Below are 26095 nucleotides of genomic sequence, written 5' to 3' on the forward strand. Positions count from 1 at the left end.
AGGGAAATTGGCGTGAACCCGGGAGGTGGAGGTTGCAGTAAGCCGAGATCGCGCTACTGCACTCCAGCCTGGGCGACAGAACGAGACTCAGTCTAAAAAAAAAAAAAAAAAAATTAAAATCAGATTATAGGGATGATTGCACAACTCGATAGATGTATTAAAAACTACTGCTTTGTACATTTTAAGCAGGTGAACTTTATGGTATGTAAGTTATATCTCACTAGAACTCTAAAAATCCAGTTTGGGATATATTAGTTTAATATTCTTGAGTTCTCTTAACTCTATTCTGCTGTCCTGGGAGTGAAGGGGTGTCTGAGCAGATTCTAGAGGGTGTCAGAAACCTCAGCGTTCGAGAATGAAAGGTAGAAGAACAGGACGGGGAACAGATCGTTGTCGGAGCATCATTCTCTCCCTGTAGTCTCGCCCGGAGAAAGACCACGCCTTCCCTAATTTCCTAGCAACCAGTTTCCTACCCGGGCAATTCCTCAAGGCTCACTCTTTCGTCACTTCCGCTCGGCGACAGGAAGTGAGGTCAGGCCTGTTGCTTTCCCGGGAGTTCGGCGTTTGCTGCAGCTGTAGCAGCTGAAGTATAGTGTTTTCCTGGGATTGGCGGTCTCCACTTCTCTCCCGGGTTCCATCTCCTCCCCGCCCGGTGGTGAGGCCCTCGAGGAGGGCTTGGAAGGGAGTAGCGATCCGCGCTAGACGAAGACGAGGCCCGGGAACGCATGGCCCCCAGGGCAGGTTAGGGGGCTGGAGGGGGCAAATCCCAGGGTACCTGTGGAGACTCTTTAGCGTGGCTTCTTCTGTCTGCTGAGACCCCGAGAGCTTTCCCAGTTCTCCTCCCAGGACCACCGGGGTTCCTGAAGATCGGGACTTTTCTGCGCCCCTCCCCCAACAGCCCACCTCCTGCCTATGAAGAAAGACCCTTCGTAGAAACAACTTCCCCGCTGCTGACGCGTTTTCCCGTCCCGTCCCCGAAGTAGTCTACTATGACCTCGTTGTGAGCCTCTGAACGATTTTTGCCACTTTCCCGAGGCCTAGGGTAAATGTTTATGTGTGCTCAAGGTCGTATGTGTATTTGTGTGGCACTTATTTCCTGCAAAACCTGAGTTAGCAGAACCCTGGGCTACGTTTAGCAAGTGTATACCTTGGTCTATTTTTCTTTAACATTTGTGGCAAGGTTTCTTGTTGCAGAACAGCGAAGTTTGCACCTTCTTTTAGCTGGGTGACAGGGCACGCTGGAATTAGGCAGGAAGTGTCCAGGAGTTAACCGAATTTTTAGATCTTAGTTTGACCTTTTCAGTTTTAAGTTTTTCTTTTCTTCTTTTTTCTTTTTCTTTTTGAGACGAACGGAGTCTCGCTCTGTCACCCAGGCTGGAGTGCAGTGGCGGGATCTCCACTAACTGCAACCTCCGCGTCCTGGATTCAAGCAATTCTCCTGCCTCAGCCTCACGAGTAGCTGGGATTACAGGCGCCCACTACCACGCCCGGCTAATTTTTGTATTTTTAGTAGAGACGGGGTTTAACCATGTTGGCCAGGCTCTTCTTGAACTCCTGACCTCGTGATCGCCCGCCTCGGCCTGCCGAAGTGCTGGGATTATAGGCGTGAGCCACCGCTCCCGGCCAGTTTTAAGCTTTTAATGTGTCTGTTTCTTATTTCCAAGAAACTTACTTCCAAGAAACAGATTCTTGGACAAGAACTATGTCATGTAGTAATTTTGTGATTCCCATAGCCCCAAGCACAGCACAGAACACATAGTAAAGGCTCATTAATATTTTAAATTTAAATATCAGAAAATAAGACATACTAACATTTTTTGGCTTAAAGTTGAAGAGGCCTGTCTCAGTATAGTTCAGCTCCTGGAACTGGCGATGCACAATAGCAGGATCTTTTTAGGTAAAATAACAAGGTCTTCTTAGAGAAAATAACATGGTCTTTTTAGGTAAATGTGTATGAAATTTAGAGGCTGCCCAGAAGGCTAGGTACAGTGCTCTTAGTGGAAAAGAAATACACTGCATCTGTCTTTTTGGAAGAGACCAAATAATAGAATAATGGTGTTTCACTACTTCTTTGTTTCTTGTCTTTTCTTCATTTGTTTTTTCTTTTAAATAGGTATTGTATCCTAACCGTACTGACCCCAGAGGTGCTTGCCATTATGGGAAATCAGCTTGCTGGCATTGCTCCGTCCCAGATCCTTTCCGTAGAGAGTTATTTTTCAGATATTCATGACTTTGAATATGATAAAAGCCTGGGGAGTACTCGGTTTTTTAAAGTTGCTCGAGCCAAGCACCGAGAAGGCCTAGTTGTTGTGAAGGTTTTTGCAATTCAGGATCCCACATTGCCTTTAACCAGCTATAAACAAGAGCTGGAGGAACTGAAAATCAGGCTTAATTCTGCACAGAATTGTCTACCTTTCCAGAAAGCATCAGAAAAAGCATCTGAGAAAGCAGCTATGCTCTTTAGGCAGTATGTGCGAGACAATCTCTATGATCGTATCAGTACCCGTCCATTCTTGAATAACATTGAGAAGCGCTGGATTGCTTTCCAGATCCTGACAGCTGTGGACCAAGCACACAAATCTGGAGTTCGTCATGGGGACATCAAGACTGAGAATGTGATGGTCACCAGTTGGAATTGGGTTCTTCTAACTGACTTTGCCAGTTTTAAGCCCACTTATCTTCCAGAAGACAACCCGGCAGATTTCAATTATTTCTTTGACACATCACGGAGGAGAACTTGCTATATTGCTCCCGAACGTTTTGTTGACGGTGGGATGTTTGCCACTGAGTTAGAATATATGAGAGATCCCTCAACTCCACTTGTAGACTTAAATAGCAATCAGAGAACAAGAGGAGAGTTGAAGAGAGCAATGGACATCTTTTCAGCAGGTATTTGAGTGGGTCATATTTGCTAAGGGAGCATGTGTTTATCTTTTAACTGTTAAACAGAAATGTAGCTTTTTTTAGTCACCAGATATTGAAAAGTTAATGTCTTGGTTTGTCCTCAGACGCTATTTCAGTTAGAAGCAGCATTCCTACATTGGGTATGTTTAAGTGCCTAGGAAATGCAAACAGCAGTTTATTTACACAAACATATAAACATATTTGCTTGCCTACTTTTATTGTATGTGTCAGGCACTGTCCTAAGTGCTAGGGGTATTGATGGATAATATATTTTCATAATGCTTCCATTTTAAAGTGACCGTGGATATTGCAAAAGGACATTTCAATGCGGTGTTGTTTGCTGTGGTGGTGATAAGCATAGGGTGCTGCTATAGGAACACATAGATACTTAAATTAGTCCTCATGGTGGTGATGAGTCAAGAGGTGGGATCAAGAAAGGCCTCTTTAATAGAAAGGTGATATTTACATTGAAACCTGAAGTTGATTGGGAGTTAACTTTCGTAGTTTGTTTCACTGGACTCCTTCCCCAGAAAAATGTACCATGCATTCATTCCTATGTATTATTTCACATACATAGACCACATGAAGCTGAGCTGTGGATTCCAGATTATTTAAGAATGTGTGGGATAGAGAGGAAGGAGAAGTGTGTTGAGGGTGGTACCCTGATGAACTTCAAAAGAAATCTGGCATCAGTGCCATTTTTGGTAAATTTTGTGATGGTTTGGCTTAATTTTTTTCTTGCTTGTAAGTTTATTACACAAAAAAACATAAATTGAGCCAAATTTTAGATTATTTAGGAAAAGTAATTGATGAATAAATGTATTTCATCTACCGGAATGAATAATGTTATTCAGGGTTGCACCTATGTTGGTCTATTCAGCTGACTAATCTGTGTCCCAAGATAATACTGAGAGATGTTTTGATAAGATAGGGTTAGCCTCAGGGCTGTAAATACAGTATAACATGGTTAGAAATGTAATCCATCAAAGTTCCAGTTTTGTTGATCAGTGTAATACAATTTTCTTGAACCATTTTTACATTTTTTTTTTTTTTTTTTTTTTTTTTGAGACGGAGTCTCGCTCTGTCACCCAGGCTGGAGTGCAGCGGCGCAGTCTCGGCTCACTGCAAGCTCCGCCTCCCGGGTTCACGCCATTCTCCTGCCTCAGCCTCTCCGAGTAGCTGGGACTACAGGCGCCCGCCACCACGCCTGGCTAATTTTTTTGTATTTTTAGTAGAGACGGGGTTTCACCGTGGTCTCGATCTCCTGACCTCGTGATCCGCCCGCCTCGGCCTCCCAAAGTGCTGGGATTACAGGCGTGAGCCACCGCGCCCGGCCCATTTTTATATTTTAAACTCACTAATTGTTGTGTAATCCTTTAGCTTAGGAATCGCATCACTTTCAAGCTTCAGGGGATCATTCATAGGTTTAAAATTTTAGTGGTTGATATGCTTATATTTATCCTTTTTTTGTGCATTGTAGTTTTGTAAACGTCAACAAAATTCTCACTCAGCATTTATTTTTCCAAACCAAAGAGCCTTACATGGTTTTGGCTGAAAGTAGGCCCTTCCATTTCTTTGAAAAAGAGGTGGGTGGCATCTGTCCACTTCCCAGTGCTCTTAAGATTTGAATGTTTGGGTTTTGAGTGCTACTTTCCCCTCTTGATGGATTTCCATGGCTCCAGGCTGCTGGTTTGGGAGAAGTGTACAGCAAGTCCTGACGTCCTTGATAGGCTCTTGGAAACTGCTACTTTAAGCGAAACACCGTAAAGCAAGTCCATCAAATAATGTCATTGTTTTCATTATAATGAAATGGTGAGAAAATAAATGGTTTTGTTATACGTCGTTGTACTTAAAGTTGCAGTTTCCAAGAACCCACTGATAACATTGAGGACTTACCATATATATTCTGCCTCTGGTCCAATACATAGGCATAGCCTTGTGTGCTGAAGATCTTTCATTCATTTTGACATACATTTGAGTGTATTATGTGCAAGCCATTGTTATGTAGGTGCCAGGAATACAGTTGACTTTAAGCTTTTGCCATTATGGAGCTTTCATTATAGTGGGGAGAGAGAATAAACAAGTAAATAAGAAAGTTAATTTTGGTTAGTGATGTGTTACAGCCAAGCAGAATGATATTGAAAAGGCTGGTAGGGCACTACTTTAAGATAAAATGGTCATGGAAGGCCTCTCTAATGAAGGTAACATTTGAGCTGAGATTTGAATGATACAGACTCAGTGAAGATAGTGACGATTTAAACAAGTTGTTCCACAGGGAAATACCACCCAATAACATCTTTCAGAATAAAATTGTAAAAGTTTTGAGAAAATAAATATGAATTCACTTCTGCATTAGTTTGTTAGGGATGCCGTAACAAAATACCACAGCGATGGTGGCTGAAACAAGATTTATTTTCTCACAGTTCTAGGGGCTGGAAGTCCAAGATCAAGCTAACAGGGTTGGTTTCTTCTGAGACCTCTTTCCTTGGCTTGCAGATAGCCATCTTCTGGCTGTGTCCTCATGGGTTTTTCTCTGTGAATGAACATACATGGTGTCCTTTCTTATGAGCACACCAGTCATATTGGATTAAGGGCACACCCTTATTACCTCTTTAACCCTAATTAACTCCTTAAAGGCTCTGCCTACAAATACACTTAGATTCTAAGGTATGGAGATTAAACATATGAACTTGCAGGAGGAGAGGCAGGGGGTACTTGACACACAATTCAGTCCATAAAACCTCCATTTAGTTATAAATAGTCATATGTCACTGTGGTTTTTTTCTGACTTTATTTGGAAATACTGTAATTTCAAACTTGAAAGCCTTAAAAACTTACAGACTTTTAAACTTGCAAAAATAAAAATAGAACAAAGGAACACCCATATACACTTTACCCAGATTCACCTATTGTTAACATTTTGCCCTGGTTGCTGTATCATTGGTATCGTTTCTTCTTCCTCACGCCCCATTTTTTCCCTAACCTTATGAAATAAGTTACATATATTATGCCCCTTTACCCTGAAACATTTCAGTTTGTATTTTTAAATTTTTACTTATTTTTATTTTTTGAGACAGAGTCTTGCTCTGTCATCCAGGCTGGAGTGCAGTGGCGCGATCTTGGCTCATTGCAACCTCCACCTCCTGGGTATCATGCTGCTGCCTCCTGAGTAGCTGAGATTGCAGGCATGTGCCACCATGCCTGGCTAATTTTTTTGTATTTTTAGTAGAGACAGGTTTTCTCCATGTTGGCCGGGCTGGTCTTAAACTTCTGGTCTCAAGTGATCCGCACCCCGTTGGCCTCCCTGAGTGCTGGAATTAGAGGTGTGAGCCACTGTGCCCAGCCTTCAGTGTTTTCTAAGATGAGGTATAGTCTGTTACAAAACACAATATAGTTAATGGCTGCAGTAATTTTAACATTGATACAGTAATTACACTTTTTATTCTAATTTTCTATTTGACCCAATAATGTCTCTTACAGCATTTTTCCTGCTTCAGGACAGGACCTTGTTTAGGGTTCAGGTATTACATTTAGTTGTCATATCTCTTTAGCCTCCTTTAGTATTTCTACAGCCTTTTTTTCTTTTTGTTATTATCACATTGCCATTTTTTGAAGAATGCCTCCCCCTACTTAATTTTTCAAAATCATTTTTATACTTTTTAGTTTGAAATTATTGTAGAATCAAAGGAAGTTGCAAGAATAGTGATGTATCCTTCACCCAGCTTCCCCCAATGATGACATTTTATGACTGTTGTACCATATCAGAATCAGGAGTTGCCATAGGTGCATTACTGTTACCTAGAGTATAGACCTTATTCAGTTTTCACCAGCTTTTACATGCATTCTCTATGTCACCCACTCCTTTGTTTTTTGATAGGATGTTTCTCATTTTGAGTTTGTCTAATGTTTCCTCATGATTAGATTTATGTTATAACTTAGTAGGAATACTGCATAGATGGTGATGGATTTTTCACAGGGTCACATCTTTAAACAAATGATGGTTGTTTATGATGTTAATTGTAATCATCTGGTCAAAGTCTTCCCAAATTTCTCCCCTCTGTAGTTTTTATTTTTTTCAATCCCTTGCAACTAATAAGCAACCTGTGGGAAGAAGTTTTAAGATGTGCAAAAATGCCTGGTGTGGTGGCTCACACTTGTAATCCCAGCACTTTGGGAGGCTGAGATGGGCAGATTCTTGAGCCTGGAAGTTCAAGACCAGCCTGGACAATATGGTGAAACCCTGTCTCTACAAAAAATGTAAAAAGTTAGTTGGGCGTGGTGGTGCATACCTGTAGTCCCAGCTACCCAGGAAGCTGAGATGGGAGGATCACCTGAGCTCAGGAGGTCCAGGCTACAGTGAACTGTGATCACACCATTGCACTCCAGGCTGGGTGACAGAGTGAGACCTTGTATCAAAAAACAAACAAAAGGCCAGGCGCAGTGGCTCATGCCTGTTATCCCAGCACTTTGGAAGGCCGAGGCGGGCGGATCATGAGGTCAGGAGATCAAGACCATCTTGGCTAATGTGGTGAAACCCCGTCTGTACTAAAAATACAAAAAATTAGTCGGGCGCGGTGGCGGGTAGTCCCAGCTGCTAGGGAGGCTGAGGCAGGAGAATGGCGTGAACCAGGGAGGCGGAGCTTGCAGTGAGCCCAGATAGCGCCACTGCAGTCTGGCCTGGGAGAAAGAGCGAGACTCTGTCTCAAAACAAAACAAAACAAACAAAAAAAGGTATGCTAATATCCTGCCCATCACCACAGTTTATCCCCTGACGTTTGGCATCCATTGATGATTCTTGCCTGATTGAATTTTTGCTATGATGGTTGCAAAAATGATTTTTCCACTCAAATACTTCCTCCACATTCAACAGTAGGACCTCAACATTCTGCTATAGTCAAGGATCCTCTCTTTTGCCCCATTTATTTATTTATTTATTATTGGTATAGACTAATTCTTAATTTTTTTCAGTCGTATATATTTATTACCTTCTTAATTATATGGTGCACCAGTTTTCTCAGATTTGGCCAGTGGGAGTAGGAGCCTTCGCAGGCTGATTCCTGTGTCCTTGTGACAGTCCTCATCTTTTTTTTTTTTTTTTTAAGCATTTCTTTACTTTTTGATATAAGATATTGTACCTAGCCTGCCTTAGTGCTCAAACCAGCCATTAAGGAATCCTAATTCTTTTAGTGTGTAGTGAATGATATTAGAAGCCTCTATCTAGTGCTCATTGCCATTAGATTGTCTTTGACACTTTGCTGTTACAGCTGACAAAGCCAGGCAATATATGTAGTGTGTGTGTGTGTTGTACTCTGCTTCTGTTGGGTGGAGTGTTCTGTTGATATGTTAGATCCAGTTGGTGTTTTTCCCTACTGTTTTTTTCCCTCAGCACCAACTTTTAGATTATATTTTATGTGCTTATGTTCCTCAACTTACAATGGAGTTACATCCCAATAAACTGATTAGAAGTTGAAAATATCCTAAGTAGAAAATGCATTTAATACACCTAACCTGTTGAACTTCATAGCTTACCCTACCTTAAACGTGCTCAGAAACTTACTTACATTAGCTGGTTAATTTTAATTGTATTTTTCAGGTCCTCTGTTTCCTTGTTGCTTATGGTGTTTTTCGAAGTCCTTTATTCTAAAATGTGACACTATACAGAGAGAAATTAACAAATTTATTGAGTGTTTATTACGTGTTAGGAACTTAGTTGCTGGAGATTTTTCAGTGAATAGAGGAAAATAGAAAAATCCCTTCCGCATGTAAATTGCATTCTAGTGGGCATATAGGCAAAAAGAAACATACAGACTGTCCCCACTTTGCAATGGTTCAGCTTATGATTTTTTTATTTTACCATGGTGCAAAAGTGGTACACATTCAGTTGAAATGTATTTGGGGCACCCATACAATCATTCTGTTTTTCACTTTCAGTTCAGTATTCAATAAATTACGTGAGATGAATCACTTTATTGTGAAATAGGCTTTGAGTTAGATGTGTTTACCCAAATGTAGGCTAATGTAAGTGTTCTGATCATGTTTAAGGTAAGCTAAGCTGGAAAATTCAGCAGGTTAGATGTATTAAATCCATTTCTTTTTCTTTTTCTTTTCTTTTTTTGAGACAGAGTCTGGCTCTGTTGCCCAGGCTGAAGTGCAGTGGCCCAATCTCTGCTTACTGCAAACTCTGCCTCCCAGGTTCAAGTGATTTTCCTGTCTCAGCCTCCCAAGTAGCTGGAATTACAAACGTGCACCATCACATCCGGCTATTTTTTGTATTTTCAGTAGAGATAGGGTTTCACTGTGTTGGCCAGGCTGGTCTCGAACTCCTGACCTCAAGTGATCTACCTGCCTTGGCCTCCCAAAGTGGTGGGATTACAGGCATGAGCCACCGTTCAATATTTTTAACTTTTCGTTGATTTATTGGGATCTAACCCCATTGTAAATAGAGCAGCATCTGTACATAAAATATAACCTGGAAGTTGGTGCTATGGGGGAAAAACAGTAAGGAAAGGGAAAAGGGAATGTGTCCGGTGAGGGGTTTGGGGGTAGTTGTGGTAGTAGGGCCTGCAGTTTTAAACAGGCAGTCAAGAAAGGCTTTACTGCTGAGTGACATTTGAGCACCTGAAGATCTGAAGGAGGTGGAGGTATAAGCCACATGGATACTTGGAGGAATAGCATTCTAGGTAGAGGGACTAGCAAATGCACAGGCTGTGAGGTGAGGTTATTTAAGGATCTCTTTAGACTTGTTAAATGCCTGTCATGTAATGATTCAGTTAAACTGTGTTGTCCTTTTGGAAATGTGGATACTTTAAAAATTTCTGGTTTGAAGATTATATAAGTGCAAAACGAGAGTTATCTCTCTTTTCCTCTCCCTAATCTTACAGCTACACTTTTTAGCATTTCACATATTATGTTTGTTCACTGCTTTATTTTCTGTCTTCCTTCCTAGAATGAAAGCTTCATGAGGGCAAGGATTTTATCTGCTTTATGTACTGCTTGTGCCTAGGGCATAGTAGTCACCTAATAACTTTTTGCTTAATTATGAATAAATGATTTGTCAGATATGACTTTGTAGTGGTAGTTCCTTATGAATTTAATGTCTGTAAGTCCATACTTAAAAAAAAAGTTTCTTGTTTTATCACTCTGTATGTAAATTGCATATGTTACATATATACATTCATTTTATTTTATTTTATTTATTTATTTTTTTTTTTTTTGAGATGGAGTCTCACTCTGTCATCCAGGCTGGAGTGCAATGGCACGATCTTGGCTCATTGCAGCCTCTACCTCTCTCTACCTCATCTCCTGGGTTTAAGTGATTCTTGTGCCTCAGCCTCCCAAGTAGCTGGGACCACAGGTGTGTGCCACCATGCCCAGCTAATTTTTCTATCTTTGGTAGAGACGGTTTCATCATGTTGACCAGGCTGGTCTCAAACTCCTCACATCAGATGATCTGCTGGCCTTGGCCTCCCAAAGTGCTGGGATTACAGGTGTGAGCCACCACGTCTGGCCTATACATTCATTTTAAATTACAGAAAGGGAATTATTTAAGTTTTTTTAAGAGGGAGAAAAATTGTATGGCTCTTCTTTGACTTTATACTTTAGAAACCAGTGTTCGGGTAATAGACATTTTCCCTGTCAGCTTGATTGTAGTTGTATGTTGCATTAAAATTTTTAATTTCATTTACTTTGGGGTTTTGCATTTTGGGTTTTATGAGCTGTCTGAGTTCTCAATCTATATTGCATGATATTTTTCATCTCTTTTCTAACAATTATACCTGCTATTTTTCAGGTTGTGTGATAGCTGAGCTTTTTACAGAAGGTGTACCATTATTTGATCTCTCTCAACTTTTGGCTTATAGAAATGGACATTTTTTCCCTGAACAAGTGCTAAATAAAATTGAAGATCGCAGTATCAGAGAATTGGTAACTATGCTACAAATATTCGCCATAAAGTTTTTAATAGGATCTTGTTCCCACTTTTGCTTTAATCAGATTTCTGGAATGTTGTAAATTTGGAGTCAAGCAGTAAAACACCGTAGACTAATATAAACAGCCTTTTGTTATTACTTTGTTAGGGAAGAATGTACTGTTTTTTTCCCCTTCAGGCACAGAGCTCATTTGACTTAAAAAAAAAAAAAATCTATTATCTATTTTCCCACTATAATCTTCAGTGTGCTTTTTACAGATTTGGAAGGAGGTACGGTGGTTTCTAGGGGTTGGAGAGGTTGTCCTGGCTAGAGCTTGCTAGTAAGAAATGAAGAAGACAGACATTTGAAATGAAGGGGACAGGAAATGTCAACTTGAATATAATACAGCAATACAGGGCCATTGCATATAGAAGCAAATAGCTTTGTATTAATATATGAAGCTGAGGGCAGTTCTGGAAAGGCAGCTACAGAAGCACAACTTAGTATAGCAGAATGGGCATGAGGAGTTGTATGGGGGATCACCTAAGCCACATAGCTACATTACTGTTTGAGGGCATCTTTTCTAAGTCAGTTATAGGGTAACTGATATTGTGGTGATGACTCTGAGTCATGGAAAAGATTGTGGTGTGTTTAGAATATTCTTTAATTACGTAGGGAGATACGTAATATATTTTAATTTCTCTTAAGTATGTCAAATATTAAAAAATAAGATGCTTCAGAGGAAGCCAGTTGAGGCCATATTTATTGAACAGTGCACTGGATGAGGAGTTGGTATAGTGTTCTGTCTTTGAGTATGGCACATACTTGGTACGTTGCTTTGGTTATGTAACTTCATGTCTTTGGGCATACATTTTCTTAACTGTGAAAGAAGTGAATTTGTTTAATTTTTAGGGCCTAGTCCAAACTAAAAGCAATTCTAACTAGTAAACATTTTCTTTTAGTACATTTGAGTCCCCCACATTCACTACTAGGCTCTTATTTCAAGTATAAACAGAAAGTTCAGATAACTCAATACATTTTGTTATACTGTATTTAAATAATGACTGATACCCTATGAGTGTCCAGGAAAGATTAAACTATGTTCTGTGCATTGAAAAATATTTATTTCCCTATGATACTAGAAAACATAGGATAAATTCAAATTAGGTGTATTATTTCTAGTGTTTGCAGAATTTAACATCTCTTTGACACTATTTGAAAACTTTAAGCCACTGATTCCCCTACTGATTAGATCCTAGAGCTATACTTAAACCACAGATTCCTTTGCACTTGTGGCAATAAGGTTCTGAACCGTAACTCAAGCCGGGATATGTAAATGGATTTTAGGGGTTCTGTGATTCCTTCCAGAATTGTATGGGTTTTTTAATGCAAAAATTGTGTGTATACATTTTTCTCTGGAAGAGATCCATTGCTTTCCTCAGATTCTTAGTGGTATCTCCTACTCAGAAAAGTTTATAAGAATCTTTGAGTTGTAGACAGCAATATATTAGTCCCTATTTTAATCAATGGGGAATACTCAGCCATGGTATAACCTCCTCTTTATGTGTCAGGGCCATCTGTAATGTATTTGTATATAATTTTTTACTGCTTTCTAGGATGATGGAGTCACAAATCACTTAGCAGTCAGGTTCTGAAAGATCCTTTAAATTGTATATAAATTGCCTTTGTAGCTTTCATCTGGTTTACTTTTCTATTGTCAGATCTATTTTAATTCCTTTTCTTCCCTTGGTATAGGTAACTCAGATGATTCACCGTGAGCCAGATAAACGTTTAGAGGCAGAAGATTACTTAAAACAGCAGCGTGGCAACGCCTTTCCTGAAATATTTTACACTTTTCTTCAGCCCTACATGGCCCAGTTTGCCAAGGAAACGTTTCTTTCTGCAGATGAGCGTATTCTGGTTATACGGAAGGATTTGGGCAACATTATTCATAATCTCTGTGGACATGATCTGCCAGAAAAAGCTGAAGGAGAGCCTAAGGAAAGTGGGCTGGTTATCTTGGTATCTGTTATAACATCCTGCCTACAGACCCTTAAATACTGTGATTCCAAACTAGCTGCTTTGGAACTTATTCTTCATTTGGCTCCAAGATTAAGTGTTGAAATCCTTTTGGATCGTATTACTCCATATCTTTTGCATTTCAGCAATGACTCTGTTCCTAGGGTGAGGGCCGAAGCCTTGAGGACGTTGACCAAAGTTCTTGCTCTCGTCAAAGAGGTTCCTCGTAATGATATCAATATTTATCCGGAATACATTCTGCCAGGCATAGCCCACTTAGCCCAAGATGATGCTACTATCGTTAGACTAGCCTATGCTGGTAAGAGTTTATTGTCCAAATATTAGCCACTCAGATATTTTTTAAATTAATGACTATAATACTGCTTGTTTTTCTGATTTGTTTGAGAATTCCAATTATGAACTTTGCTCTTTGAACTATCTGTGTACATTTTGATAATATTTCTAGTTACTCTGTTCCTGGGAATCAACGTTTGTGTGTTCTCTCACTTTTGAAATGATCAGAATTATCAAGTGATGGAATTTTGTGGTTTTCTTAGGAATATTACATTCAACTTGGAATAAGACTAATGTTTACAAGTATGTGCTTCTGATTTGGTGTCTTTAGGCCTTTATGAAGTTTCTCTGACAAATATGGTTATTTGACTGTCAGTTTTAGGAAACAACAATCTATTGCTGCTGAAAAAGATTAATTTTGCTAGGTAATTTGATATTGAAAGAACCTAGTATACTAACTTACTGAAGTTTAAGGTTGTTTTCCCAGTTACTGTACTGTTTAGGATATACATCTTCTTTGTGATGAGGTGGGTGTGTTACACACACCTACCTGTTTTGCCGGTAATTCTCACTCAAAATCAGGTGATCCAGATTCATGTTTCTAGCTCCCCAAATTAATTCCGAAAGCTTATTTCTGCATGAGAAATATCACTGAATATATATAATATCACTGAATATATATAATTTATTTCTATAGTATAATCTGATAGAAATCAGGGATTCTGTTTTGAAGTCTTTGTAAATAGTACGTGTGTGGTGATGATATTGTCTTTTTTTTTTTTTAAAGAAATGTAGTTCATTCATTTTATGATTTGCTTGTCATTATTTTAATGAAACATGAGAAAAGTGGTCTTTGGACTCTGGTGTTATCTCTAGGCACACCCACAAAGTGGTGATTGTTAGGTGTTCTTATGTTTCCTCATACATATATTTTTATTTATGTTTATCTCTATTTATTTATTTATCTATCATTTCTATAACCATATAGGTATGAACTTCAGGCCCAGAAATCCAGGATTCCTCTTAAGACACATCAAAGTTTATCATTTATAACAAAGCATAGTTGTAACTCACTTGGCAAATATAAATAATTGAACCAGATAAAATCAAATCAAATAAAAGTTTATCAGTTTTAAAAACAAGCTCCGTCTTCTTTACCAGAATTTTATGATCCTACTTTTTGGTGCAGTGTATCTTAATCTGTTCTCAATTGTGTTAAACAGGTCATGTTCTGATGAGGTGCCATATTAACGTATTGACACTCAGTTACTAATACCTATCACATAAAAATAATAGCTACTGTTTATTGAAAAATCTGCTCTAGGTTGTTGCAAGGGTTAGCTGCAACAACCTTGAGCATTAGATGTTATATTACCTTCATATGACAGGTGAAGAAACTGGGGCTAGGAGAGACTAAATAACATGACCCAAATGTATCCGGTCTAATTCTCAATTCTCAGAGCTCCTGCTCTACACCTTGGTTTTGAAGCAATCCTACTTTTCTTTGGTCTTCTGGGTCTTTATGGTGAGAATCCATGATAACCCAGGGTCAGTGCCAGCACCTTGCGTTGTTATTTCTTCATGGCCCAGTACATGATCACCCAGGCTAGAATGCAGTGGGGAGATCATGGCTCACTGCAGCCTTGACTTCCCAGGCTCAAGCCATCCTCCAAACGCAGCCTTCCAAGCACTATAGGTGTGTGCCACCACGCCTGGCTAATTTGCGGTCTTTTAAAATACAGCCAGTGTGTTTGAATGTGTATGGTTAAATATAATTAAAATACATGTGTCAGTAATTATAAAAGCTTAAAATCAACATTTATTTCTTTACAGTATTTTTTAAACATCATAGATGCTGGTACAGATTTGTGTAAAGTGAACTTCCAAGTGTGCTGTGGTTTATGCACTTAAAAGGGGAAATAAGTATAGATATACTCAGACTTTAGAGGTGCCCAGGAAAGTAAGAGACTTTTCCTAATAAAGATTTGCTCATTAAAGTGGGGATATTCATCTAGAATTTTGGCATATTATCAGGATATGGCCCAGAGTTTTTCCATCTTTAGGGTGAGCAGGCGTTATAGGGTATTAACATCTTGTTTACGTAGAGGTAAATTTTTTTTCTATTCAGAGCATTGTTGAACCTAGCAGGGTGTGGGGAGTGGGACCCCAGGATGAAGGGAATAATTGTATTTGATTGACTCAAAGATGTCAACTGCCATAAGGTACATTTTGATTTCAGAGATGTTGGAAAGCAAGGAAAAAGTAAGGTTATTTTAAGTTTAAGGTAGTTAAACTTTATGTTCAGTGCTATTCACTGCTAAGAAGGAAAGGAGTACAGTCTTTGGTTATGGTCATATGTTAAGAAACACATATGTTAAGTGGGAGGCAAGGTAGGAGAAGAAAGTGTAAGTAAAGAGCAGATTCAATTGATAGTAAATGTGACAGCAGAAATTAGAAGTAGTTATTTTGTAGTGGTGAGGAGTATCAGACAGTCTTTGTAGGTCATCAGAAAGAGAAAGGAGAAGATGTAGACAACTGTAGAAATGTGGCCAACAGTCTGCCACTTTGGTTCACTAAGAACTTGAGTATCACTTGTAAAGCAGTCTAACAATGGTTTCTCTTTGAGGCAGTTGTGACTTCATTTATATGTGAAGAAACAGTCTCAGATTGTTTAAATGGTCAAGTTAGTAAGTGGCAAGGCTGAGATTTGAACCCAGGTCTGTCTGATTCCAAAGCTTAGCTTTATCTGTTATTTTAATGTGGATGTTTCTTTGGTAGTCTAATAAATATCTCTCACTTGTCAAGGATACTGTTTAAAGGGTAAGTCCCTGCAGAGAATTAGGCTTTCATTTTTGGTCCTCAGTAGATGGGATATTAGATTATTTTTATATTATTATTTTTTTAAGCTGTGTTTCAAAAATAAGACTGGAGGTTTGGAGACAGTTATAGATTATGAGCTGGGTTACTAAAATCTGATTAGGTTAAATGCTAAATTGAAAAGTTCTGTTTTTCCCATAGGCTTATGATTGTTTATGTATAAAGACAGGGAGGAAAAGTTAATAAGCTTTACAGAGAGTTAAGATGGTAATTATAAATTTTCTTCCTTTTTATTTTATAGAAAACATAGCTCTGCTGGCAGAAACAGCTCTGAGATTCCTGGAATTAGTACAGTTAAAAAATCTTAATACGGAAAATGACCCCAATAATGAAGAAATAGATGAAGTTACACATCCAAATGGAAATTATGACACTGGTTGTATAATTTTTCTCTTCCAGATTTCCTATTATTTAGAATGAATTGCTGATGCTAACTTGTAAAACTATCATTTGTAGTTTTCATGTAAGGTAAAGGAATACCAGATCTATATATTAGATAGGAAGAGTCCCTAGTGTCTAATTATTCTCTCTATCCTCATACACTGTTATCTTGCTCAAAAATAATCAGCTTGTCACCATGGATACTAAACTCAATTGTTTGTCAGCCAGAATTGATCTGTGTGAACAGTAAAGCTGGCTGAATTACGTAATTCTCATTAAAGAAGAAAAAATTAGAAACATCATAGCTAAAGAAGCTAAACCTTTTCTCCTTATGTGAGTATATTCTGAGTATACTCAATCATAAATTGTTTTTATTTCATACTATTTGTTATTTACAAAAAACCATAAAGGAACAGATGTGATGATGGTAAACTTATTGACGTCAAAGTCCTTGTCTTAGGTTTCTTTGCGTTATACAACTCTTTACAGATTTTTACTTAATGTTTGTTGAGTAAAAGATTTAGAAGTAAAGTAATAGATGTAATTTTCTCCAAGATGCTTCTAGTTGTGAAAAACTAGAGAAATCTAGTCTTTTAGAATTTTATGCTACAAACAACTACAATTGCTGTTACTTGTTAGAATAGCACCATTTTTAGACAACATGTAGTGTCTAGAGTTGAATACAGTGGAATAATTTTGAAGTTATAGGAGGATGTATCAGGAAATCCTAGCCTTTTTTTGTGGAATTACTTGGAAAATAATACTGTCCTATAACCATGTAATTGGACCTGTTGAGATAATAAAGTTAAATGTTAAAATTTTGGAGGGAGGGAATCTAAAGTTTTTCTTAATGTGAGCATATAGTTTTGCATGTCAGACCAGTTACCTTTTACCTTGACAGTAGTAGCTGGACCAAGAGTGGCCCCTGTCTTCTGTTTATTCACAGATAATTGTTAAAGATTAGCTCTGCATCAGGCAATTAGGAGCCTGCCCTAAGCACTAGAGCATGGTGGTGAGTAAGATAGAAATGATCCTTGCTCTTGAGCTTACATTTTAGTAAAAAGAAGACAGGCAGCTAAGTAAATAAATAAGTGAGAAAAAGTGAGGGTGAGGAAGAGGTAAGGCCAGAGAAGAAAACAGTGGCCAGATGAAGTAAAGCCTTGACAGAACTTGCAGTGTGTTTTCTGGCTTTCTAAAATAAACTGACCTTTAAAAACATTTTCTAAAAGGATTGCTCAGTACCATCATATTATATCCTGATCCTATCCAGTATTTTCAAGTCCTTGATTAACTGGGATCTTACTGGGGCAATGTGATTTCCTTTCTGGTGCTTCTCTATAATTTTCTCCTTGAGCTAATAAATGAAACTATTTAATTAGTGAGATAGTAACTGTGTTTGTGGCATCTGCTTGTTAGGATATTCTTCACTTTATATTTCAGTTTCCCATCCTTCAGAGCTTTGAATAATGCAAAAAATTGGTGATTAAAGACTTCGGTGGCTTCTGTAATCAGTCTCTCTGATGAGTGAGAAAGAAGACTGGGACTATCTGTATGGGGAAAAATTTATCTTTTCTTAACTATTTCTTTTCTTCCTTTTTTTTTTTTTAGAGCTCCAAGCCTTACATGAAATGGTCCAGCAGAAAGTTGTTACTTTGCTAAGTGACCCTGAAAATATTGTAAAACAAACCTTGATGGAAAATGGAATAACACGGCTGTGTGTATTCTTTGGACGTCAGAAAGCCAATGATGTTTTGTTGTCCCACATGATTACTTTCCTAAATGATAAGAATGATTGGCATCTACGTGGAGCATTTTTTGATAGTATAGTTGGTATGTTTTTTGCTTTTAAATTCCTTTAAGATTTTTAATCATCCTCTCAAACACTTCTATGCAATCTGAAGGATAGATGATACTACCAAATTTCATTAATAATGAAATGAATTCCTAGTATTTCTATCTTCACGCTGCTTTTGGATGATGTAAGTATTTTAGCTTGGGAAAATAAAGGGTTGGTAAATCAACCTGTGTTACATCCGTATGAAGGAATACCATGTGGTCATTAAAAACTATATTTAGACAGAATAATGACCTGGAAAGTACCATGAAGTATGTTAAAGTGACATAAGTAGGTTGTAAATCCTCTTAAAGAATGATTGCTATTGTGTAAAGATAACAATAACAGAAATCATACATGTTTATAAACATGTTAATAAAAGTGAACATGCATCACTTTTAGAATCAGAAAATAACAGTTAAAATATAATCATGTTGCAAATCAGTGTAGTTGGAAAGAATTAAGTTAAAGGCTTTGCTTTGTGTAACTGAAAATTTTTGAAAATTTAAGCAGCATTTTTTTTTTTTGCTGTTCTTCCATTTTACAATTCTTGATTTTTAGATATATCTAAAGTCAGACATCTTGTATTTTATATGCATGACTTCTGTTACATTTGGATTCAGAATTAGAAGTAAATGAAGTGGACAGTATTTTGCATGGGTTAAGTCATGTTTGATACAGGATTTAATATTTTTCTCTTTTGAATAATAACTGATACCCTTTTCCCTGAATGTACTGATCTTTTCAGTTTAAGATTTGGCCAATTATGAAATATATGCTAAATTCATATTATTATGATTATCCACTACCCCCTATTATATCATTTCCCACAGAGTTGTTAACAGTTTATCTGTTAACCCGAAAAGTTTAAAGACTATTCTGCACAATAGAAAGCTTGGCTGGTATCCAGACTTTCTTGTGAGGCAGCAGGAAGCTGTAAGACTTTAAGTTTTGGTTCCCAATAATCTGGGAAAGATTTGCTGTTTTGATTTTTGTTTGCTAAAAAAATAAAATGCAAGAAACCTGTGTGGCAACAGGATTGATATTTCTGCAAATGCTATCATATGTTTTGGAGGAAAGGGTACTTTCTACTTTGAAAAACTTTCAAATTCCCAGTTATTTTTGGAAATTACTGTACCTGTTTTTTTCTTTTCAGACATCTTTTGTTTTTTATTTTTGCATTAATTTATAGACGCATCTTAGCCTTCCATCTAGGACTTCATCTAACTCAGTTCCTGAATACAGTATTCTTTGATTCTTACATCTTTTTGTCTTCCTTGCTCTCTTCTTCTTCCAAATAATGTTATTTTCATTTCATTTCTCGGGAAAAGTTGGTTCTTAAAACTTCCCCTATCTATTGGTCAATTCATGTGTTCTTTGAAACATATATTAGTTTGTCTTAATTTAAAAATAAATTTTTTTATTTATAAAAGTAATACATGCTTATATTACTTTTGGAAATAAAACTGAGAAAAATTTGGAAAATACAGAAACCAAGAAGAAAATAAATGACCGTTAATCCTATAACCCATGTACAATCTCTGTTAAAGCTTTGATGTTTTTTCCCATAGCTCTTCCTCTTCTCTTTCCATCCCATTTATACCTTTCTGTCATATGCTGATCGTTAAGAGCAGGCATTGTGGAGCTAGACTGTTGGGTTCAGGTGTTCGCTTTGTCACTAGTTGTGGTTCTTGGAAAATCATTTAATTTTTTTGTGGCTTAGTTTACCTATCTGTAAAATAGAAATAAGAATAGTGCCTGTCTTACTGGTTGTTGGGGGATAGAATGAATTAATATATGTAATAGTGCCTGGCATAAGTGCGATGTATATATTATATTCCAAATTTTATTTTATTATTTCTTAAACTTTTTTCTAATAGCATACTTCAAGCATTTTCTCATATCATTAAAAATTTATTTGAAATCATAATTTAATAGGTCTAAACTATTCCATTATATAGTTTTGCAAAAATTTAACCCTTCTTTTGGATATTTAAATTATTTTCATTTTTTTCTGTCATATATAGATAATCTGTATATTTGGTATAAATATGCAACGTATGTATGTAAGTAGTTGTTTCTCATTATTTTCTTAGGATAGAAGTAAAAAATTTTAATTACTGTGTTAAAGAATGTGAATTTATTTTTAAAACTCATGACACGTTTATAAGCTATTCAAAAAGATTTTATCATTTTGCATCCCCATCTCCATTAAGTGCTGCACACCCATCCAGTGTGAAATAGGCTTTACTTAGTCCTTGCCTGTTGGAAGGGTAAAATGATAACTTGTTTTGATATATATTTCTTAGCTTAACTATCAAGTCGAAAAACTTTTTCATGTGATTATGTATTCATATTTCTAATTCTATGAATTTTAAAATTCATTATTTTGGCTTTTTTTTCTGATACTTATGCTTTTCTTGTTCTTTTCGGGCCTTTATATACATATTAAGAACATTAATTTTTTAAATCAATTTTAAGCGCACGTTTCTTAGTTCTTTAACTTGATTTTTAAATCTTTTTTATTGACAGTTTTTGCGAAGTCAGTTTATTCGATCTTTTTGCTTTTTTTTTTTTTACTTTTGTGTGTAAAGTCTCTTCCCATTCCAGAATTAGAGTAATAATCTGTTGTGTGCTTGTCTTCTTTTCTTTTTCATGCTTTATTTTTTACACTTAACTGTTTAATTGATCTTTATTTTTGGTCTGTGATGTGGGGTGAAATCTAAATTTTCTTTTTCTTCACAGATACGTAACTGATTTTCCAGCATAATTTATTAAGCATTTTTTTGTTGTTGTTTTCTTACTGGTTTGTTTCTTACTGTTTTATCATCTGTTGCATGCCTCTGTCTGTTAAGGTCAGTTTTCTGGCTATCTAGTCTGTTCCATTGAGTTTTATCTTCTTGTACTCATATTCATAGCCATATTCAATTTACAGTATTATATATTTTTAATCACCTTTATTATCTGATAGGGTAAGTTTCAGATGTCATTATTTTCAAAATATTTTTAGCTATTTTAGCTCATTGTACATTTCAGTTTGTAAAGTTCCTAAATATAATCCACTGGAATTTTAGATAGCATTTTTCCTTTTATTAAAGAAAACAATTATAACATTATTTTTTAATTTCTAGGCTTTTAGAAATTATTTAAAATTTAATCAAAATTTATAATGTAAGAAAAACAATAGTCGAAATTTCCAGAGGCAACTACTCAGCTTTCTGCTTTTATTTTAGTGTTTTCAGGTGATTATTACCATATCTCTAAATAATATTTTCATATTACTATTTTTAGAGTAACCAACTTTGGACTTTATCTCTTTAATTTTTTTCTGTGCCAGATGAAGATTTAATTCACTCATAACATGCCTTGATCCTTCTTCTCTTTTCAGTTTTTGAGATGTTGACTACTATTTTCAGTGCTTTAGTTTTTAGTTTGCTGTTTTAATAACTTTAAGTAATTAAATCTATTTTGTGTTGCTCCACCTCTGATTTGCACTACAAGATTAGTGCCCGTTTTCTTCTCTTTACCTCTGTCTCTCTTTTTTATTGTTTGGTTAGTTGAGAATTGCGAATTCTCAACAATTTTTTTGTCATGGTTAATAATACATTCTGTTCTATAATCACAATGAAGTCTTTTATGTATAGACTGATTATGAAGCTTCAAAACAAAATACATGATTATGAATGTGTAAATTTTATTGACTGTGGAGCCAAGTAGTATACTGTAATTATATTTGCTTCATCACAATCCCAATTCAGTGACTGCCCCCCTTACCATTTGAGTACGTTTATAGCAAGGCCAGTGGATTCTACTTTACTCCCTCTTCTAGTTATTAAATACACTATTTATTTTAATTTCATATTTGGACTGTGATTTTCTTGAGCAGTTTCCGGAATTTTAGATTTCTTCGTTTTCCTTTTAGAAAGAAAAGTAATATATTGTCACCATATCCGTAATAGCTAGCTTCTTTCTTATTAATTTTATTTATTGCTTAGAATCTATTCCATTTTCTTCTTGATGACATTCTTGAAATTTATTAGCTTTTAATTCTAATCTGGGCTGACTGATTTCTAGGTCTTTGCTAGCTTCTTTTTGCCCTTGAATTCTTAGGTTGAAACTTTCCTAGAAAGGGTTGCATGGGAGGCAAACTTTTAATAGTCCTTACATGTCTTGAAATGACTTTTTTTTTTTATTTAATTGACAGTTTGACTGAAAATAGAATTCTTTTCATAACTTTTAATGCCTTGCTTGCCTATGTCTTGTCTTCTAACCTCCATTGTTGCTGAAGATTATATAATTACAGTCTGATTCTTCTTCCTTTTTTAGGAGACCTATATTTTCATTTCTGCAAGTTCTTAGTATCTTAGCTTTTCTGTGGTGTCCGAGAATTTCCTGATGATTTGCCTTGCTGTGGGTCTTTTTAACTTTATCATGCTGGGTGGGAAGTGCAATGTTCTTTCCTAGGTAATTGATTAATGTATTTGGCTTTTGCTTAATTTTATTGCTTTACTTGATATATGAACTTTTAGGTATTGAATAATCACATAATATTGCTTTTTCATTTCCAGGTGTTGCTGCCTATGTTGGCTGGCAAAGCTCCTCGATTCTCAAGCCCCTGCTGCAGCAAGGTCTTAGTGATGCTGAGGAATTTGTCATTGTGAAAGCTCTTTATGCCCTTACTTGTATGTGCCAGTTAGGACTGCTACAAAAACCCCATGTTTATGAATTTGCCAGTGATATTGGTAAGTTTCTGTTTCTCAAAATTAGAATGAAATTGGAAGAACTTTATAAAATTTCTAGGTAATATAGAGTAAGAATTGCAACTTTATTGTTCCTACTATTGATTATGTGGGGTTCCTACTATTGATTGTGTGGGTGTGCATGCTTATATATGTGAGAGACAGACACGCTGACTCATTGGGTCCTCCAGCCTGGTTGGGAAGTACTGCTTTGTTTTCATCTGTTGTTAAGTCTGTGTTACCCTTGTCAAAAAGCAAGACTTTGGTTTTTGTTTTGGCTTTTTTTTTTTTTTTTTTTTTGAGACAGTCTCTCACTCTGTCACCCAGGCTGGAGTACAGTATGTGATCTTGGCTCACTGCAACCTCCACCTCCCAGGTTCAAGCCATTCTCCTGCTTCAGCCTCCTGAGTAGCTGGGATTACAGGTGCCTGCCGCCATGCCCGGCTAATTTTTTTTTTTTTTTTTTGTATTTTTAGTAGAGACACAGTTTTACCATGTTGGCCAGGCTGGTCTCGAACTCCTGACCTCATGATCTGCCTGCCCCAGCCTCCCAAAGTGCTGGGATTACAGGCATGAGCCACCGCGCCTGGCCAAGACTTTGTTTTTAAAAAAACCATGATGTGAGTAAAGCCTTGACTGGTCTGAAGATGAAAATTATTTTTGGGCACTTGACCAGCAGTGAAGTTGAAAACTGGATGTGAAGGGTCTGTCGCTGCATTGATTACCAGTTAAGAATTCATAGACTTGAATAATATGTTTATTCTAATTTCACATAATACATTGCTTCTGTGGCCTAATTAGTTATTTCAAAATAACTTTTGGAAATTATTTTTGAAATTTAATATAGCTTATAATTGGCATTTTATTTATCTACAAGACAGATGCCCATCAATTTTAAAGCAAAAATCATCATGAAAATAGTTTTTTACCCCTGCACTCAAAGTTTGCGGAGATTTTTCTGGACCTTGCTATTTCTAGTCTTTGATCCCAGGATGAATATATGGAGTGCTCATATATCTTTAGTGTCAAAATAAATTATGTTTATATACAGAATAAACCCAGTGTGGTACTACTTCTTCAATGGATAACTCCCCTTAGAACTACAACTGAATTTGATGTGAAAACTACGGGGGAAAAAAAAACACCTTACCGAGAAAAATCAAGTAAACAGTCATTTGTTGGCATTTAAAATGGTTTAAAAGTAAAAAACAATTTTAGTAACTTAGAAACACCTACTTATTTAAAACAAATGATAGACTATATACATCTTTCTCATTCTGTTTTTACACTATGTGTATTCTGTTGTGATTTTTTTTCCCCAGCTTTATTGAGGTATAATCAACAAATAAAGATAGTATATTATGTTCAACATGGTATTTTGATATATGTATACTTTGTGAAGTAATTATGGCAATCAAGTTAATTGACATATCCATAGTTCTTTTTCTTTAGTGGTAAGAACATTTAAGAGTTACACCCTAGTGATTTTCCAGTATACATTGTTGTTAATTATAATCACTGTGCTGTACTTGCATATACTGTACAAGAACTTATTCAACTTGTCTAACTGAACTTTTGTATCCTTTGACTAACACCTGCCCATTCCACCCTCACTTCTACCCCCGCCCCTGGTAACCACCATTCTACTTTCTACTTCTATGAGTTCAACTTTTTTAGATAATATGTATTAGTTCAATCATACAGTATCTGTCTTTCTGTTTCTGGCTTATTTTACGTAGCATAATGTTCTCCAGGTTTATCTGTGTTGTTGCAAATAACAGGATATTTTTATTTTTTAGGGCTGAGTAGTATTTTAGTTGTATATATACACCATTTTTTTTTATTCATTCAGTGGACACTTAAGTTGATTTCCTATCTCGACTCTTGTGAATAATGCTGCAGTGAACATGGGAGTGCAGATATCCCTTCAACATACTAATTTCATTTCCTTTGGCTATATACCCCAAAGAGGGATTGCAAGATCATAGGTAGTTCCATTTTTAATTTTTTTTTTTTTTTTTAAGCCACAGGGATTTGCTCTATCACCCAGGCTGGAGTGCAGTGGCGTGATCACAGCTCAGTGCAGCCTGGATCTCCCTGGCTCAAGCTGTCTTCGAGCCTCAGCCTCTCAAGTAGCTGGGACTACAAGCATGTGCCACCACACCTGGCTAGTATTTATTTATTTAGAGATGGAGTTTCGCTCTTGTTGCTCTGTGCTGGCTGCCTGGACTTTGGGGAATGTTGACATGGGTTATGTGAAACTACCCTTCCTGCCCTCTTCATTGGGGCTTTTCTCATTTTTGTGCTATACCCAGGTGCCATAATCTCTCACCTGGATTCCTTTGTAATGGTGTTTTCATGCACTGATAGCTGTTAAAACAGATTTTTTTCTGCAAGAGGATGAACACTGAAATGTCCTATTCAGCCTTGTTGTTTTCACTGCCTAGTGACTCTTAAAGAGAATGGTGGTGGTGGTTTTGATGGTGATTATGATTTCTTTGATACTCCTTTTAAAAACTATGCTCTTCCCACTTAGGTATTATGAATATTTTCCCCCACATTTGTCTTCTGATAAGTTGAATGTGTTAGAAAAGATTGATTGGGAGGCCAAGGCAGGCGGATCACCTGAGGTCGGGAGTTAAAGACCAGCCTGATCAACATGGAGAAACTCCATCTCTACTAAAAATACAAAATTAGCCAGGCTTGGCGGCGCATGTCTGTAATCCTGGCTACTCGGGAGGCTGGGTGGGAGAGTTGCTTGAACCCGGGAGGCAGAGGTTGCGGTGAATTGAGATCGCACCATTGCACTCCCCAGCCTGGGCAATAAGAGCGAAACTCCGTCTCAAAAAAAAAAAAAAAGAAGAAAAGATTGAATATGCTATTTCATAGGCAGTTCTTTAGATTCAGGCTTCTTCTTGTTTTGAGTATTTGAGGTGCTTTGTATCAGGCAGCTACTTAATGATATAATAATGCTGTAGAACAGTCAACCGCAGAATCTCAGTAAATCCTTCAGTAAATTTTTCGTCATGCACCTGTGGGTTGTATAGGTGGCCCTGCTTCAGGTTCTGCATCTCCAGGTTGTCTGTGATGACTGTGATTCATCTGTCTCATTCTGGGGCCCTCATTTTAGGGGCAGTAGC

At 36.9% G+C, this 26095-nt stretch overlaps 1 protein-coding gene across 3 annotated transcripts in view; it reads left to right on the forward strand.

Moving 5' to 3' along the window:
• Positions 1-528: 528 nt before the first annotated feature.
• The window catches only part of PIK3R4 (phosphoinositide-3-kinase regulatory subunit 4), a 68177-nt gene continuing 42610 nt past the window's right edge, over positions 529-26095 (forward strand). The window contains exons 1-7 of one of the 3 annotated variants that reach the window (XM_032143567.2): positions 529-1042; positions 2114-2889; positions 10694-10827; positions 12567-13149; positions 16243-16377; positions 17991-18212; positions 22785-22958. In XM_032143567.2, the coding sequence (XP_031999458.1) occupies positions 2157-2889; positions 10694-10827; positions 12567-13149; positions 16243-16377; positions 17991-18212; positions 22785-22958 (1981 nt within the window). In that variant the 5' untranslated portion in view covers positions 529-1042; positions 2114-2156. Of the gene's footprint in view, positions 1066-2113; positions 2890-10693; positions 10828-12566; positions 13150-16242; positions 16378-17990; positions 18213-22784; positions 22959-26095 lie in introns of all 3 variants that reach the window. The other 2 variants (XM_032143568.2, XM_058433521.1) reach the window with 2 other exon arrangements.

The sequence above is a fragment of the Hylobates moloch genome, unplaced genomic scaffold (genome assembly GCF_009828535.3).
Source record: "Hylobates moloch isolate HMO894 unplaced genomic scaffold, HMol_V3 SCAFFOLD_22, whole genome shotgun sequence".
Taxonomy (NCBI): domain Eukaryota; kingdom Metazoa; phylum Chordata; class Mammalia; order Primates; family Hylobatidae; genus Hylobates; species Hylobates moloch.